The sequence below is a fragment of the Camelus ferus genome, chromosome 9 (genome assembly GCF_009834535.1).
Source record: "Camelus ferus isolate YT-003-E chromosome 9, BCGSAC_Cfer_1.0, whole genome shotgun sequence".
Classification (NCBI taxonomy): Eukaryota; Metazoa; Chordata; class Mammalia; order Artiodactyla; family Camelidae; genus Camelus; species Camelus ferus.
Genome location: NC_045704.1, coordinates 44,124,677 through 44,140,080, shown reverse-complemented (window position 1 = coordinate 44,140,080; position 15,404 = coordinate 44,124,677). Strand labels below are relative to the sequence as shown.

At 60.1% G+C, this 15,404-nt stretch overlaps 2 protein-coding genes across 6 annotated transcripts; one reads left to right on the top strand and one right to left on the bottom strand.

Moving 5' to 3' along the window:
• The first annotated feature begins 7 nt into the window (after window positions 1–7).
• ACD (ACD shelterin complex subunit and telomerase recruitment factor) lies at window positions 8–2,882 on the top strand. 3 transcript variants are annotated; one of them, XM_014555804.2, is made up of 12 exons: window positions 8–271; window positions 353–489; window positions 627–720; window positions 806–882; window positions 1,011–1,055; window positions 1,153–1,187; window positions 1,330–1,481; window positions 1,560–1,641; window positions 1,739–1,825; window positions 2,003–2,376; window positions 2,511–2,602; window positions 2,683–2,882. In XM_014555804.2, exons 1-12 carry the CDS (start codon window positions 38–40, stop codon window positions 2,759–2,761), a joined length of 1,488 nt encoding a protein of 495 aa, XP_014411290.2. In that variant the 5' UTR covers window positions 8–37; the 3' UTR covers window positions 2,762–2,882. The 3 variants fall into 3 exon arrangements, with proteins under 3 accessions (XP_014411290.2, XP_006180677.3, XP_014411291.2); XM_006180615.3 differs by having other exon boundaries at window positions 1,560–1,656; XM_014555805.2 differs by lacking the exon at window positions 1,739–1,825 and having other exon boundaries at window positions 1,560–1,656.
• On the bottom strand, window positions 2,840–15,197 carry CARMIL2 (capping protein regulator and myosin 1 linker 2). 3 transcript variants are annotated; one of them, XM_032486565.1, is made up of 38 exons: window positions 14,831–15,195; window positions 14,482–14,576; window positions 14,338–14,388; window positions 14,035–14,097; window positions 13,812–13,957; window positions 13,580–13,671; window positions 13,307–13,377; window positions 13,117–13,190; window positions 12,898–12,973; window positions 12,715–12,803; window positions 12,501–12,595; window positions 12,335–12,421; window positions 12,138–12,250; window positions 11,971–12,048; window positions 11,762–11,838; window positions 11,567–11,671; window positions 11,306–11,375; window positions 10,876–11,159; window positions 10,712–10,787; window positions 10,420–10,592; window positions 10,067–10,229; window positions 9,883–9,984; window positions 8,693–8,821; window positions 8,501–8,614; window positions 8,174–8,334; window positions 8,011–8,098; window positions 7,684–7,836; window positions 7,505–7,571; window positions 6,803–7,038; window positions 5,908–6,008; window positions 5,468–5,831; window positions 5,261–5,383; window positions 4,313–4,349; window positions 4,083–4,154; window positions 3,734–3,955; window positions 3,496–3,576; window positions 3,088–3,165; window positions 2,840–3,003 (listed from the first exon to the last, which is right to left on the bottom strand). In XM_032486565.1, exons 1-38 carry the CDS (start codon window positions 14,868–14,870, stop codon window positions 2,891–2,893), a joined length of 4,359 nt encoding a protein of 1,452 aa, XP_032342456.1. In that variant the 5' UTR covers window positions 14,871–15,195; the 3' UTR covers window positions 2,840–2,890. The 3 variants fall into 3 exon arrangements, with proteins under 3 accessions (XP_032342456.1, XP_032342458.1, XP_032342457.1); XM_032486567.1 differs by lacking the exon at window positions 3,496–3,576 and having other exon boundaries at window positions 10,730–10,787; window positions 10,876–10,972; window positions 11,078–11,159; window positions 13,812–13,936; XM_032486566.1 differs by lacking the exon at window positions 3,496–3,576 and having other exon boundaries at window positions 14,831–15,197.
• Window positions 15,198–15,404: the final 207 nt, after the last annotated feature.

Sequence of the window (15,404 nt, the reverse complement as noted above, 5' to 3'; positions counted from 1 at the left end):
ACAAGTTTCGGAATAGGACACGCTTGTGCGCACGCGCATGCACGCTCACGGGCGGGGCCTCGACCTTGGGTCCCACCCAGCCATCTTGCGCTTCCTCTTCCGACGAGAGGCGGGGCCGCGGCGCCAGCGGGAAACCAGTGCTAGTGGTCCTCTGCTGTGTACAGCGTTGGGAATGGCAGGCGTGGGAAGCCTGGTCCTGCGACCCTGGATTCGAGAGCTGGTCCTAGGATCAGAGGCACTGTCAAGCCCGCGAGCGGGGCAGCTGCTCAAGGTGAGCCCCCCCGCTACTTTCGGGGCCTGAGACCAGGGCGGGGCCCCAGGGCAGTGGGTTTGATGCCGGTCCCCCTGTCAGGTACTGCAGGAAGCCGAGGCCCCCGGTCCATCCAGCGCCGCTGGCAAGTCTGACGTCGGGGCCTCGCTGCTTGTGTCCGACGGGACCCACAGTATCCGATGCTTGGTGACGCGGGAGGCCCTCAACGCCTCGGACTGGTGAGAGAGGCTCCGCGGGGCCTGGGGAGATCGGAGTCCAGTAGGAGAGCGCGAGGCTTGAGCCCAAGGAGGGCGGGCCCCGGGCTGGTGGGGCTGTGTTCAGTCGGGCTAGGCAGTGAAGGTCCGGCTCTTCGCAGGGAGGAGAAGGAGTTCGGCTTTCGAGGGGCAGAAGGCCGGCTGCTGCTGCTGCAGGACTGCGAGGTCCGCGTCCAAGTCGCTGAGGGAGGCGCGGTGAGTGGTGAGGCTGGCTTGGGTGAGTTAGTGGGCTTGACTTCCTGACAACTCCTGAGACCCGTTCCCAAACTCACCTCTCCAGCCCGCGGAGTTCTACCTCCAGGTGGACCGCTTCAGCCTACTGCCCACGGAGCAGCCCCGGGAACAGGTGACTGGTTGGTAAGTGATGACCCCACCCTCCCAACTGTTCTCCCCACCCAGACCTGGCTGGCGTTGGCATAGGCGTTTTGGGTGTGAGAGCTTGGGCCCCTAGTAACACTGACTGCCTATTCCCTTCTCTTTCTCAGCAATCAGGACCCGGATGTGCGGGAAAAACTATACGACTGCTTGGAGTGAGTTTGGGGTTAGACTCTTGGGCCAACTGGTCAGAGAATGGCAGATGTATGTAGATAGGATTGTTCCTCAAGCATGTCCCCTCTGTTTCTCTAGGCAGCATCTTTCAGAATCCATCTCCCCCAGTGCAGGTACTTATAGGGGTTGGCCATTTGCCCTAACTCCTGTAGAGTGATCTCTCTTGCTTCCTTGATAAGCCCTCCTTCCCCTCGCCCCTACCCTGCCCTTCCTCTTCTTTGAGCTTTAGCCCATTCCCTGGTCCCCTGCTCCCAGGCCTTTCACTGTCCCAACTTCTGGATGAGGTACAAGAGGACCAGGAGCATTGGGGGACGCTAGTGCGCCTGGCTGAGAGCTGTCTAATGCTGGCAGGCCCTTGCACAGCACCCCCTCTCACCCGCTGGACCGCCTCACGCTGCAGGGCCACGGTCAGTCTGGGACTTCCCTTGGGAAATGTCAGGGTGGGGAGTTATGCAAAGGCCAGGCTGAAAGTTCACATCCCACAGGGAGAAGCTGTGTACACTGTCCCCAGCCTATGGCTGCACATCTCTGAGAATGACCAGCAAATCCTGAGCTCCCTGGGCCCAGGTCAGAGGCCACAGGGTAAGGAGGACAGGAGAGGTCAAGAGGGGAGTAGCTGTGTGCACAGTGCCCACAATGCTGATAAGCCTCCCCTGGCCCCCAGGCCCTGAGCTACCCCCACCACACCCGGCTTTACAGGACCTATCGCTGACCCTGATCTCCTCTCCTCCTTCCTCACCCACTTCCTCAGGTAAGGTGGTGCTCAGGCCCCATGCTCTTGCTGCTGTCAGGTTCCTGGGCTGCATGGGATGCTGCAAAAGGGTGCACAGCTGGGTAGGGGAGGAACACAGTCCCGCCTAAGCTCACAGATCACTCAGCTGGTGTGAGTTGAGAGGGCTGTGTCCATGGTGAGTCCCCTCTTCCTCAGGAACCCCTGCTTTACCCAGCCACATGCTGTCAGAGGAAAGCGGTGCCAGCAGTAGCCTTCTGCCTGCCCTGTCCTTGGCTGCTCCAGACCCAGTGCAGAAGGGCAGCTCCCAGCCCCTACCAGCCATCTGCTCAGCCCCTGGCCCCCTGCCCACCAGTTCCCCACAACCTAGCTGTGTACTCAAGTCCCCACTCCTGAGCTATACCCCAAGTCTGTCACCCACTGGCCATCTCCTCAGTCCACACCAGGCCCATGTAACCAGGGCCCAGAAACCTAGCCTGGAGTTCAAGGAGCTAGGGTTAACCCCTGAGACCTGGCAGCACTCCCCAAGGACAAGAGCCACCAAGGGAGCTCTGGAGTCCAGCCCTGTCTGGGTGAGCATAGCCCCCCTACAACTGGAGGGTCGAATGGGGTGGGCCTTGGGTAGAGATGGGAAGGGGGCTGAGGGTATCCTTGGAGGGGGTTGGGGGCCTTTTTGGCCTCTCTTCAGACACCATACCCACTTCAGGATCCCCCAAAGAGGCATCGTGATGGTTCTGCCTTCCAATATGAGTATGAGCCACCCTGCCCCTCTGTCTGTGCCCAGATCCAAGCTGCCAGGTAAGTGCCTTGGGCCGCCCCCACACTCTTGGTCACCCATCCCAGTCCCCATTGACCTATAGCCATGGTTCTCTTCCCAGGCTCCCTCCCCAGCTTGTGGCCTGGGCCTTGCACTTTCTGATGGAGCCACAGCTGGATTCTGAACTAACCCAGGTGTGAGGGGTCGTGTGAGCACATGGGAGGATGTGTGCACACAGATCCAGGCCTGGGGGTGGATAAACAGTGCTCCACACTGGCTTCTTCTGAGTTTTTTAATAAAATAATCTCATGCGGCAAGAAAGGAGGCGATCAGGGGCTGGGGCCGCCGCCTCTTTGGTCTGTGGCTGAGGAGGGTGGGCTCCACTCAGGGCTGGAGGGCGCTGTAGGCTGAAGGGGCAAAGGCTCGGCTCCAAGGCCAGATCCTGCACCAGGAGAAGGGGAAAGAGGAGTCAGGATTGGACTGAGCAGTCCTGCCACCCTCCCAGCTGGTCCCAGCCCCCTCTTACCTACGCTTGGAGATGGAGGTGCCTCAAGCTTTGGCCTGCGCTTGAGGACAGGGGAGCGCTGCAGGCGCAGGGGCCGTTCTGAGGGATACAGGATTTGGGGAGGGTCGCTAAGGACTTGCCTGTCCTCAACCCCCACCTCCCCACCTCCAGCATGTGTACACACACTTGCCTTTAGAGCCTCCCCCTTCCCCTGCACCCACCCACCCCTGGCAGTGGTTGCTCTTGTGGACGTGGAGCCAGGGCTAGTAGGAAGGGCTTCTCAGACCCTTGCTCCTGGCCTTCTGGCTCCTTAATTTCTCAACCCCTCACGCCACTGGTGGTCCCCTCCGAGGACCAGAGCGAAGAAGGGAGCCCACCCTCTACCATCTCCTCTTGCACTCAAGCACACATGGAAGTGTCTCCCCTCACCAGCAGGGGCCTGGAGCTGGTCCTCATGCACAGACACTGCTCGTCGCCCTGCTGAGACAGGCCTCGGCCTCAGCTGGCCATCTGGGGGAGGCCAGGGTGTCAGGGTATGGTCCCAACAGCTGCCCCCACTCCAGCCCTTGCCTCCCACCTTCAGGATCCCCATAGGAGCTGAGTTCCTAGCAGGGACTCCTCTAGTCACTAGCCCAATTCTGGAGTGGGAGCTAGAATATCTGCTTACCTTCATTCCTGGAGCCTAAGCAAGGATCCTCTGGGAGGCCCAGGCTGTCTGGGGAGGGGCTGGCTCTTCGGGGGCTTGGGCTGGGACAAGGGGACGGGGGGCCCGGACCATCTTGTTGGCCCCAACCACGGCCCCGGAGCTCTGCATTCAGCTGCTGCCCCAGTGTCTTCCAGGTGGCAGACTCAGGCCCCTGGCCCCCTGGCCCAGGTCTGCATGAAGGGTCTGCAGGGAGAAGGGTGTTAGCCAAGACCTGGGCTATGCATTGGAGGTGAGCCTGACCAATGATCTGACCCACTATGGCCTGTCCATCCCTGCATGTCCCCCACCAGACACAGTGGCCCTTACTCACCAGCAGACACAGAGTGGGTGCGGGACTTGATTGAGATGGGAGGGGCCTCTGTGGAACTGTCCATAATGTCACCTGCAAAGGCAGGGCTGGAGGCTTAGGCACCAGACCTTGGTGAGGGGGAGAAAAACATGGCTTCTCCCACTCCCTCCCAAGGAGAGCAAATCCCTTGGGGGCTATCTCTAAGGACATCCCCTTCCCCCAAAATGTACAGCCTTAGCCCAGGGTCTCACCATCCGAGCCAGCCTTCTTGATTTCTCCGTCTTTGCTCTGTAAGGAACAGGGAAAGCAAACTCAGTCCTGTCCCACCTTCATGCTAGTCTTGTCCTTTTCATTTTTATAACCACCACTAAATGCCCACTGTGGGCTGGGCAAGAACATGGCAAACCCAGTTCTGGTCCTCCTGGAGCTTGCAGTCTGGGATGGTAGACAGTAAACACAGAGAAAAAGCATATGCAAGCACAGATACACAGATAAAGTGTTCTTAATTCTGTGATTCATTTTCTATACCTTATTGTTTCTAAATTCAAGCTGTCTCATTTTATATGTGTTTATTTTCTTAAAAACTTATTTAAGGGATAGTTCATAGGGTGATGGTTCTTTCTAGGATCTATGATCAGACAGCAGTATTAAAAGGGTGGACATGGAAGAGAGTCAAGGAAAGCCCACAGGGACCTGTAGGGTTATATGAAGAGGAATCTGGTGTAACCATAGGTGGTGATAAGAAGCTGGAAGTGAGGCAGGGAGGAGGAGTTCCTGACAGAGGAACCTGTGTAGAAGCTCTGAGATGCAACCGGGGTTGAGAGCAGTGAGATGAAAGCAGGGACCTGGGCTGAGACCCCACTGGGCCTGGAGGCAGGATTAGGAGTCAGGGCAAATGTCTTGATAGGGAGCCCCTGGAGGACTTCCTGTTTGAAATGCAGGTGACAAGGTCAGATTTCTGTATGATCTGCAGAGAAAGGATTCTCCCAGCTTCAAGGAGGGGAGGTATCAGTGGCCTGTGCCAGGACCAAAGCCAAGAGATAAGAAAAGGTGAATCTGATGACTACTTGAAGGGGAGGGGTTAAAACTAACAGACCTGTCTGTGTGTCATGAATCTTCTGGTCACATAAATACCCACATAAAACAAGCCACATGTCACCTGCTCCCTCACTGAGCACTTGTGTCCCTTCCCAACTCACTTGTTTCCTCTTGCCTTCGGCATTCCCACTGCCTCTGCTCACGCCAATCCTCTGCAACATCACTTGAACCCGCTGTTCAAAGGATGGAGCCAGCTCTGTGTCTCCCCGCTCCAGGGGCCGCCGCTGAGGACAGAGATACCACAGTGGGGAAAGAGCTCACTGCCCTCAGTTCCAACAGAGCCCTCACTCCCTGTTACCAGGCCTCACCTTGTCAGGTCTGACACCCAATGTTGTCTCCTCCTCCTCAGCAGGTAGCAGTATCATTGAGTAAGCCTTGCTTTCCCGAGTATATCGAGGCCGACTCCTGCGGGTAGGGTCAGGGCTGCTGGTGCCCCCCTCGGCCCCAGCAGGCTCCTCACCACGCCCAGGACGGGCTGGTGGCCGCAATAGGTCCCCAAGTGTAGTTTTTCGAGTTCGGGTAGCTGCTCCAGGGCTGGTCTCTAGATCAGGCCGTGGCCCACGTGTTGAACGAGGCTTCTTGAAGGCAAAGAGGGTGCCAAGCTTCTTTCGAAGTGTGCGGGGGACAGGGGTGGTACCCCCCTCAGTGGCCGGGTCCTCCTCGGGGGCCCAGCTGTGGGAACAGCCAGCAGTGAGTGGGAAGGCCCATCCCACCCTCTCCCACCCCTTGCAACTTGCCCCTCACTCACAGGTGATCCTGATGGATCAGCCTTTTGGAGAAGAATTCTTCCACACCCTCATCCACGCGGGCACTGAGCCCATTTCCTTCCTGTGGCAGGGCTGGGGGTACCTGAGGGACACCACAGGGTTAAAGATCAGGGCTGAGTGCAAATGTTGACTTCTCCCCACCTCCCTTGTCCAACAGTATGGCCTGGGCAACTCCAGGACCTGGGAGCTGGGGTGACCCTACAGGGCTGCTGACACAAGCTCTCCCCCCTCACCTGTAGTTGGCCCTGGAAGTACACAGCACACACCCATTCTTGTCCCAAAGAGTATCCTACACACCCTCAACCACCTGGTCACCAGGAGGCTAGAACCTACTCGCCCCAGGGTCCCACGTTGCCACTTGCCCAAACAGTTCCTTGCAGTACCCCCCACCCCCACCCCACCCGGCCTGCTGCCGGCTCGGCAGTGCCTGCTGCTGCGTCAGACCCTCTGAGGGGGCCTCATGTCAGCTCCCCCGCCTTCCTCCCTGTGCCCACTGCCCGCGCCAGCACCCGGCCCACACATACACCCGCCGGACGTGCAGTACATGCAGGATTGTCCCCACAGCCCAGGGCCTAGCATCTTTCATAACCCTGGGGGAGGGAAGATAAGACGGACACCCTCTCGCACATCCACCCATGCAGCAGTCAACCTGAAGCGGAGTCCAGGCGCATCCCCAACGAAATCCTGATACCCGTGACCCCGCATGAACATAACCTGGGGTAAGGGTGGCCAGGAAGAGGCCAGGACTCAGACATATGACCAGGTGGTCTTGGGCCCCCACTACCCACCTCCCTGCCTGCCATCATCCGTAAGGAGCGAATGGGCCACTCGCAACCCCCAATTCCATGAGCTCTGGAATAGGGGGAGGGCGCTCACCTGGGGGCCCCCCGGCGGCGGGCGGTGGTGGTGCTGGCGCCGCGGCCGCGGCCGGGCCCGGGTCGGATGGCGCAGGGGCTGCCCGGCGGGTGGCAGGTCCATGCGAGGCAGCGGGCCGGCCTGGGGCCCGGGGGCAGCTGGGCTCGGAGAGCCACGAGCGGACGGCCCCGCCTGCGGCTCTGCATCTTCCCCTGGAGCCGCCAGCTCGGGCTCCGGCTCTGGTTCCTCAGCAGCACCTGAGGGGAGGGCACCAGAAGAGCACCGAGCGCCAAGCCCGGGGAAGTGGCAGCAGCGGCAGCAGCGGCGGCAGCGGCGGCGCTAGGGCGGCAGGGGACCCGCCCAGGGCGCGGGGAGGGGCCCGGCTACACCGCCCGCCCCCCTGACCGCCCCTCCCCCACCGCTGTCCGTGGTGCTGAGCGCGGCTCCGAGCAGCGCGCGGCTCCGCACCGCCTCCAAGCATGCGCGTCCTGGGGGTAGGGAAGGGGGCGGGGGCGGGGGGAGGTGAGCGGAGACGTTGTCCGGGCCCTGGTCTGCTTAGGTCCCACCCGGTGTTGACTGACCACAGCAAACTTCAACTTTGCAGGTTGCCCCGAGGGTCCTGGTCTGGCCCCGTCAAGGGTCAGGGAGTTCCCGAGACAGCTGAATGAATGTGTCCCGGTCTAACAGAGCTTCAGTCCAACCCTTTCCTGGGTCCCGACTTACTGTGAGTGGAGGGGACTAGGTGAAGGCAGTGAATGCATTCAGGCCATTCCTGTGGAGGACTGTCATCCTGGTGGAGAGGGCAAACTCAGCCTAGGGCAGAGAGCTGCCTCCCCACCTTCCACACTCCAGAACAAGATGGGAAGATCTGGGATTCTAGGCCCAGTTCTGGGACCACCTACCTTCTGCTCCTCTTCATCCTCCTTTTCCGTCTCCTTCTCAGGGAAGAAAAGACCTTCCAGCTCCCCAGGCCCAAGGGGGCTGGGCTCACCTCCATCCAGTGCCAGTACGACAGGGGGCATTGCCTCTGTTGCCTGTTGAGCCAGACTCTCCACCTGCAATACCAAGCACCTCAAAGATGGGCAGGCAGGGCCTCAGCCATAGTCCCACCAGTGCTAAGGAAACCCTGAAATACCCTTGGGCTACATGGCCCCAGAAGACGTTACAGAACCCCTTCAGGTCAGAGGCCAGGTCACTGTGTTTGTGTGTGTGTGTAAGTTCCTGCTCACCAGCCGATCCCGGGCTGCACTCAGACCTGCCAGAGCCTGAGCCACAATGCTCTCTGCCAAGGTCCCTGTGACTGACAGCCGCATGTCCCTGAGGGCAAGCGAGGGCAAGGGTTAGTGTGCTGTCTCTACCCAGCTCAGTCCAGCCCAGCCCCATCCGGCCTACCTGAGCCTAGTGAAGGCATCTTGCAGCAAGTGCTCTGGGAGCAGCTCTGGGAGACCCCTTGAACCCACCAGGACCCCCTCTAGCTGCTCCCTCCACCTGGGTCCCTGCAGCATCTGTGGGCAGAGGCTCCTTGTTGTGTTCAGTGTGGCCTGAGTGAAGTCCTGGGTAAAGGTCAGAGCATAGGGAAGGTGTGGTTGGGGCCCAGACCAACTGGCTTGAGGCTCCAGTCCCCCACCAGTATTGACTCACGGGTTGTCACAGTCAAGCCTATGGATGGAGGCCAAGCCTGCATATGGAGGTGGGGCTGGGGCAAGGGCACCATCTCACCTGAATGTCCTGGCGGCAGACCTCGCCCACCTGTCCCAGGAGGCCCTCCAGCTTCTGCCGCAGCTGCCATTGATGGCTTGGGGAGCTCCCAGCCTCATATAGAATGGGGAGAATCTAGAGGCCAAAGAGGAAAAGGACTTGCAATTTGACACCTAAGAAGGTAAGGGTCCTCATAGGGGAGGGGGTGCTCACACTGAGAGAGAAGTTGGCATTTTGTATGGCATCCTCAGCCTGGTGCACAGCAGCTTCACCCTGGGGCCCAGCTCCACAGCCCAGCAGCTCCACATGCTCCTGCACTGACTGACACAATTCATTCACTTCCTAGAGAGAAAGAGGAATCAGTCTCAGCCTGGTCCTCTCCCACTCCCCCAGACCCTGACTGCCTCCTTCCCAAGGTCTCCAGCAGGTTGGGTGAGGTCCTGAAGATGATACCATCAGGCCAACCACTTAGGAACCCTATCTGTTCAAGGAGGGAGAGCAGTGTCTCCTTTTGTTCATTGTAGTGACTTTATACCCTAAGTATCCAGAATAGGAATGAAAGGAACTGTTAGTCATGTCTGTGTTTTAGAAACTCAGTCTGTTCATCATCCACGTAGCGGATAGACTGAGGGATGGAGAGAAATGGGAATGAGGGGCCATAGAGGAAGGACTGGGGGAGTGAGGGATAGTCGGGTGCGCGTAAGGAGTGGTGTGTCTGATAACTCGTCAAGAGGCACAACCAAGGAGGTCTGTGGGGGCTTCAATGTGGCCAAGAGAGAGCTGGACTGAAGCTCTGTCCAAAGTACTTGGTGGGTGTGGGCACCAGTGAGATTGGGTGCTAGGGTAGAGAGATGAGTTTGTGGGAGATGATGAGATCATATGAAGATGTATAGAATGTGAAGCCCCTGCAGGATGTCTGGGTCAAGATGCCTGGGTTCTGGAGCTTGGGAGAGAAGTGGGATTTGGGAATGGAGAGGTGGGGAACATCTCACCAAGGCAAGGTAGTAGAGGGAGATGAAGCCAGAAAAAGGGTTGCTGGGTTTGGCCACAATAGAGGTCAGTGGAGAGAGGAAGGGAGCCCTGTGAATGGGAAGTCACAGGCAGGGCTACAATCAGGGGTGGGGAGAATTGATTGAAGATTTAAAAATACTTCCCATCTTTAAGAGGAGAGCCTTTTTAAATGCTTAAGAAAGGTAGCCAGGAGTGTTATTTTTGGGAGCTATTTCAGGAGCCATGTGCTCCTCTCCAGACCAAGGAGAAGGACTTGTCTGGGACAGCAGAATTCAGGCACCCTGGCCCCAGGGAAAGTCAGACCCTCAGATTCATGGAAGCTCTCAGCTGCCACAGCTCTCCCCCTCCCCTACTTTCTGTGTGTTCTCAAGGTTAAGGGAGTGGACTCTGACCTGCTCAGAAGGGTCTGACCCCAGACTTAGTGGCTGAGGGCGGGAGGTACTCTCAGTAGAGGTATGGTCTGTGCGGTTGTTCCTCAAGAGACAGGCTTGGATCTGGGCACAAGAGATATCAAGAAGTGTCAGGGGGACAGGACTCAGGTGCAGAGCAGGGCAGGGGAAGAGAGGGAAGCCCCACCTGATGCACTGCACGTGCTGTGAGTTCAGGGCGGCTGCGCTGCGCCTGGGCCACATCGTTCAGTGGCAGAGGCATGGCCTTCAGGCTGCGGTTCTGCTCCAGGGCCTGTGCAACGTCCAGCAGGCCAAGAGCAGACGTGTGGTTCCGGTCCCAGACCACAGACCTGGGCGGGCTGGGCTTCAGTTGGGGCGGAGCTCCACAAGGCCCCACCCAACCTCGCTGGCCTTTCCATTCGCCTGGAGCACCGGTGCACTCCATCTACTCGGCTTCATTCAGCCCTGCCCCTCAACTCGGTGAGCCCCTCCACACATGCCCTCCTCCCTCATTGGTCCCACCCCCCTGACCCTACCCACCGGAGTCTCGTGTTGATCCGAAGTGCCTTTGCCAGCATCTTGGCCCCGGTGTCCCCCATGGCGTTGCCACTGATATCCAGGGCTGTCAAGTTTGGATTGGTGCCGAGGGCCCGGAGTAGGACGCCTGCGCCCAGCTTCAGCCGCGACTCAGCCACGGACAGAGACTGCAGGGGCTGTGGTTCAGAGAATGCCATTTGTGGTTGGAGTTAGGCATCAACAAGGAGTGCGGGTCCCAGGGTCCCAGGGAGCAGGAGTCAGAGGGGTGAGAGGGTCCATTGCCTGAGGATCTTACATGGTCCCGTAAACTCACACAGTCGTCATCCTGCATGAGCTGGACAATCCGGTGCAGGACGTCGTCCAGGGTCTCCCTGTGGGCAGGGGCTGCGGTTGGATGGGGGCTGGGACCTGGGTGGTGGGGTGCTGTCTGGGAGGCCCAGGAGTTGGATGGATCCTCACTTGCACCGGACGTTGAAGTTCCTTCCAAGTGCAACATGTCTCAGGGACCGACTCCTCCCGATGGCCAGCACCAGAGTCACCATGTCTGAGCCGAAGCCTGGGGTGGTTCGGGTCATGCACAAAGCAAGTGAGGCTAGGCTGGTGGGGGGCGGGGGTGGAAACTGAGTGGATAGTGGGAGGATGGGTTTCTGAGCAGCCTCACCGTTATCCGCCAGATCCAGGGAGCTTACCGCGCCAGCATCGCACACTAAGTCTTGTATCACCTGAGCGCCTGCGGAGCGCAGCTGAAGGTGGAAGGTGGGGCAAGTTCAAGCTAACAGGCCACAGGTGGGGAGAATCAGGCGCCCAACGGCTCGGTGCTCCCGCCTCGCGGCCTCACGCCCAATGTGTGGGCCCACCGCCCGTTCATGTTTTGGGGCTGGGCGCTCACCTCACAAGCGCTGAGGTCCAGGTGCAGGTTGTCCATGTGTGTGTTAAGCGCGAGGCCTTCCAAAAGCGCCCTGGGAAGGAATGTCGCAAGAGGTGGAGGGAGCTGGGAAAAGGGGCCCCAGGGAGCGAACCAATAGCAAGAAGGGAGGGCCAGGATACCAGGGAGGTCATGGGTGCCGCAAGAGCGGGGTGAAGCGCAGGAGGCTTGGTCTGAGTGGTGGCCACACAGGCCGAGGGGGTGGCCGTGGGCAGTGACACTGACCTGAGCGCGTCGGGGGGCAGCTTACAGCCCGCCAGGCCCAGGTGTCGAAGCGTCCCTGCGCGGCTTAGGAAGAGCTGCAGCGCCTCGGGCGCAGCCCGGGACTTCCTGGGGTGGAGGAGTGGGAGGAGTGGGCTTCCGGGCGCAGGGAGGCGGCACCGGCATATCCCCTACCCCCGCAGGACCCGCCCCACTTACGTGCGGGAGAAGACGTTCCTCGAAGCGTCGAGGTGGGTGAGGCTGGCGCAGCAGCCGCGGGACAGCGCTGCAAAGAGCTGCGGGAGGAGGGTGTGGGCTACACTGGTCAGAGGACTCAGCCCCTTCCCGCTCTGCCCTCCAGTCGACCTTTGGGTCCTGGGCCCGGCCACCAGCCCTACGGATCATCCCCCCACTGACCACCCCCTCACAATGTCCAGGGCGGTGTCGGTGCTTGCGAGATTCAGGAACGTCAAAACATTAGGACGGCTCAGGAAACTATAGAGGTCCTGGTGGGAGGATGAAGATGAGAAGGAGGGAGTCAGGGATGACCTCGCCAAGAGCTTCTTAACATCCCATTGCCTGCGGAACCACTCACCCCATTGTCTTCCGAGGCTCCCAGTGCCCCGGGGTTTCCGGAAAGGTCCAAGTGGGTCAAGGCAGAATCAAAGGCGGCATTGGAAGCCAGTGCCCGGCCCAGAGCCCTCATTCCTAGTGATGGAGGAGGGGGGCTCACAATTAGGCTGACCCACCTCCCCACTCCACCTACCCCATGCCATCCTAGGCCCCACCTACCTCGTGGTGTCAACCCAGTTTGTGCTAGGCTGAGTCTCCTCAGGGCTCCAGGACGATGCTCTAGGTGTCTGCTGAGCGCAGCCACGCCTGAGGGTTGGGGGCAGCCATATGGGTCTCACCTCCTCCAGTGCCACCTCCCCAGCGTTCCCCAGGCTCAGGGGCATACCTCGGTCATCCAGCAGGTTCCCTGCCAGGCTGAGCTCTCGCAGCCCAGAACTCTTGTGCCCTGCCAGCGCCTGGGCCAGTCGCCTGACAAAGTCTCTGGGAATCAGACCCCAGGTATGAGACTGACCCTGGATTCCCAACCCCTCCCCTGACCACTAATTTCCCCATCCCAAGTTCCCAGACTCCCCTCCCCAGCCGTGCCCTATTCCCCTCACCCCCTCAGGCCACAGGTCTCCAGCACCAGCTCCTCCAGGTGTGATGACTGACTCATCATGTGCAGAATCTGTTCTGAGACCTCAAGGCTCTGAGAACCAGAGTGGGAGCTCAGTGAGCTGCACCCTGGCCCTTGCACCCTTGGCCCTCGTACCACTGGCCCCTCTCTGCCCCTACTCTCTCACCAGCTTCATGTCCACACAGGAGAGGCACCGGAACCACAGGTTGTAGGACAGCGCAGCCACACTCAAGGCTAGGTCTCTGGGTGGAAGAAGGGGCAGGGGCAGAGCTCAGGGCCCTCCAGCCAGATTCTAAGCCCAGCGTCCCCCTGCATGGAGAGGCTAACGCCCAGGAATGTGGGTCGTAGACTCTTCCTCTCTTCACAATCCTGGTGGGCCACTCACCTACTTCCCAGATGGCTGAAGTCTCCTAGGCTGAAATGGCGGCAGCCCTGACGATGGTAGATGGTGTCCACATCCTGGATAGGAAGAAAGTGTCTCCAACTTGGCTTGGGGCCAAAAGAGGTAGGGAGGGACTCAAAGCACATGAGGGATCAGATGTCTCCACAGCCCCCAGAGAGGGCCCTACTCTCACCCACTGAATCTCCTCTCGGAAAGGGAAGCCATTGTAGTCACACAGAGCCTCATATGTCTCCGAGAAGCCACCTGGGGAAGTGCCAGGGGTGTGATATGCAGGGGTAAGGGTAGGAAAGAGATGAAAGTCAGAGATGGAGGAAGATCAGCCCCGAGCTGGGTGGTGGCTGCTCCTTGAGTAGCTCGGTTCAGTTTGGAAGACCTCCATACCCAGGGGTCAGGGTGCAGGAGGGAGTAGACTGGAAGCCCTGTGTAGCCCCACCTTAGCCCTTACCACAGGGGCTGCTGGGGGAGGTGGCCTCTGAAGGGCTGCTTCTCTCCAGCCGAGCCAGCATGGAGGTGGGTGTGGGCTTCCGGAATAGCTTCCTAGAGAGGCGGATAAAGGAGAAGGGGGCAAGGGACGTCTAGCCCCTGAGAGTGGGGGGAGCCCACTGTGTCAGCCAGAGCCGGTCCCCCCCCACCACTGCCCTCCTTCTCTGCCAAACTCTTCAGTTTCTGGGCCTCACCCAAGTGTGGAGCGAGGGAAGACCTTCCTAATGGCAGCAGCAACGTGCTGGGCCAGCTGTTCCACAGCAGCCGCACCAGGAAACTCCAGGACCAAATCAGGCAGGGACTCCAGCTCAAAGGTGACCTGGGGAGGGAAGGTGGGAGACTGGGTTCCCTGTGTAGGCATGTGGGGAGAGGGGAAGACCACGCTGCAGGCCCTGGTGGGGTGCCACGGGGTCTCACCTGAGGAGGTGTCTCCTGCAGTGCCATGGCCTGGACCTCTAGGTAGCTGAACGTGCAGTCCACCTATGGAGTACCTGGGTCAGCCTGGACCAAGGCCCGAGCACCACCCTCCTGGGAGCCCAGTCCTTTGTGCAGCCTGGTGCTCAGAGCTAGACCTGCTGGGACTCCAGTCCTGCCTGCTGCCAGGAGCCCAGTGCTGTTAGAAGGGCAGGGCCCACAAGGACAAGATGGACAATGCTGCAGATGCAGCCCTCATCAAGGAAACTGCTGGAAAGCAATAGGCAACTGGGCCCTGGGACTCACCCTCAGGGGGAAGCAGGTGTGGAGCAGGTAGGCTCTCCATCGGAGCAGTGCCTGAGGGGAGAAAGTGTCTGACATCCTGCATAGGGCAAGAGGCTCTTTCTGCCTGGTCCCCAGCAGCCCTCCCAGGCTCTGTCCCAGCCATACCAGGACATGAACTTGCTCAGCGCCCTCCCGGTCTGGCAGCCAGGTTTTCAGCAGCAGCTCTGCCTCCTTCGGCCACAGGAACCTGGTGATCTCGCCTGTGGAAGGGCAGCGTGCTGGGTGACTCGTCCTCCCATGGAGGTCAATTTGTGCCCAGAGTCTGTACCAGACTTGGGGAACTCGGCTCACACATGGGCCAGCAAGTAAGGAGTGGCGTGGATCTGGGGCACCAAACCTCTGGAAGAGCAGAGGAAACCCCTTGCCCAGTACTCTGGCTCGCTGTGTGGGCCTCTGGTTTAGGGGCCCACACTGCTTCCTCCCAGCCAAACAGGCGAGAAGGGCCAGCGCTTACCTCGCAGCTCACAGGATATGCCGTCGGGGGTCTGGGCCATGGAGCCGGCCCGACGGCCGGGTGGCCCAAGAAGCTCCGACGATAAATGGTAGCGGCGGGCGCGCACAGGAAGCCTGGGGCCCAGGCCCGCACTGCAGCCACCTGCTCCTCCTGCAGCGGAAGGTACGCGCTGCTTCCTGCCAGGCCGCCCCCGGCCCGGCTCCTCCCCGCCCCGGCCTTCGCGGGCCGGGAGATGTCGCGCGGGTGCGACGATGTAGGAGGCGGGCAGAATCCCAGCTGTCTGCCCGCCCCGTCGCGGAGGGTCTACTGGGTTAGGGTGGACACGAGGAGGGCGTGCCGTGGCCAAGAAAATCTCGCGTGCCTCTTTCAGTTCCTAGCCCCCTACTTCCACCCCGCACCACAGTCCCTGCCTCGAGCACCAGGGGGCGCTGCCCGCTCGGGGATCTCCGCCTCCAGCCTCTGTCCGTCCCCTCCAAAGCTCAGCTGGCTGAGTGGTGGGTGGGGGTGGCGACGACGGGGGACCGCAAGGGGCGTCTATTAAGCAAGGAGTGTTTTTGTTGGCTCTCTCCCAACA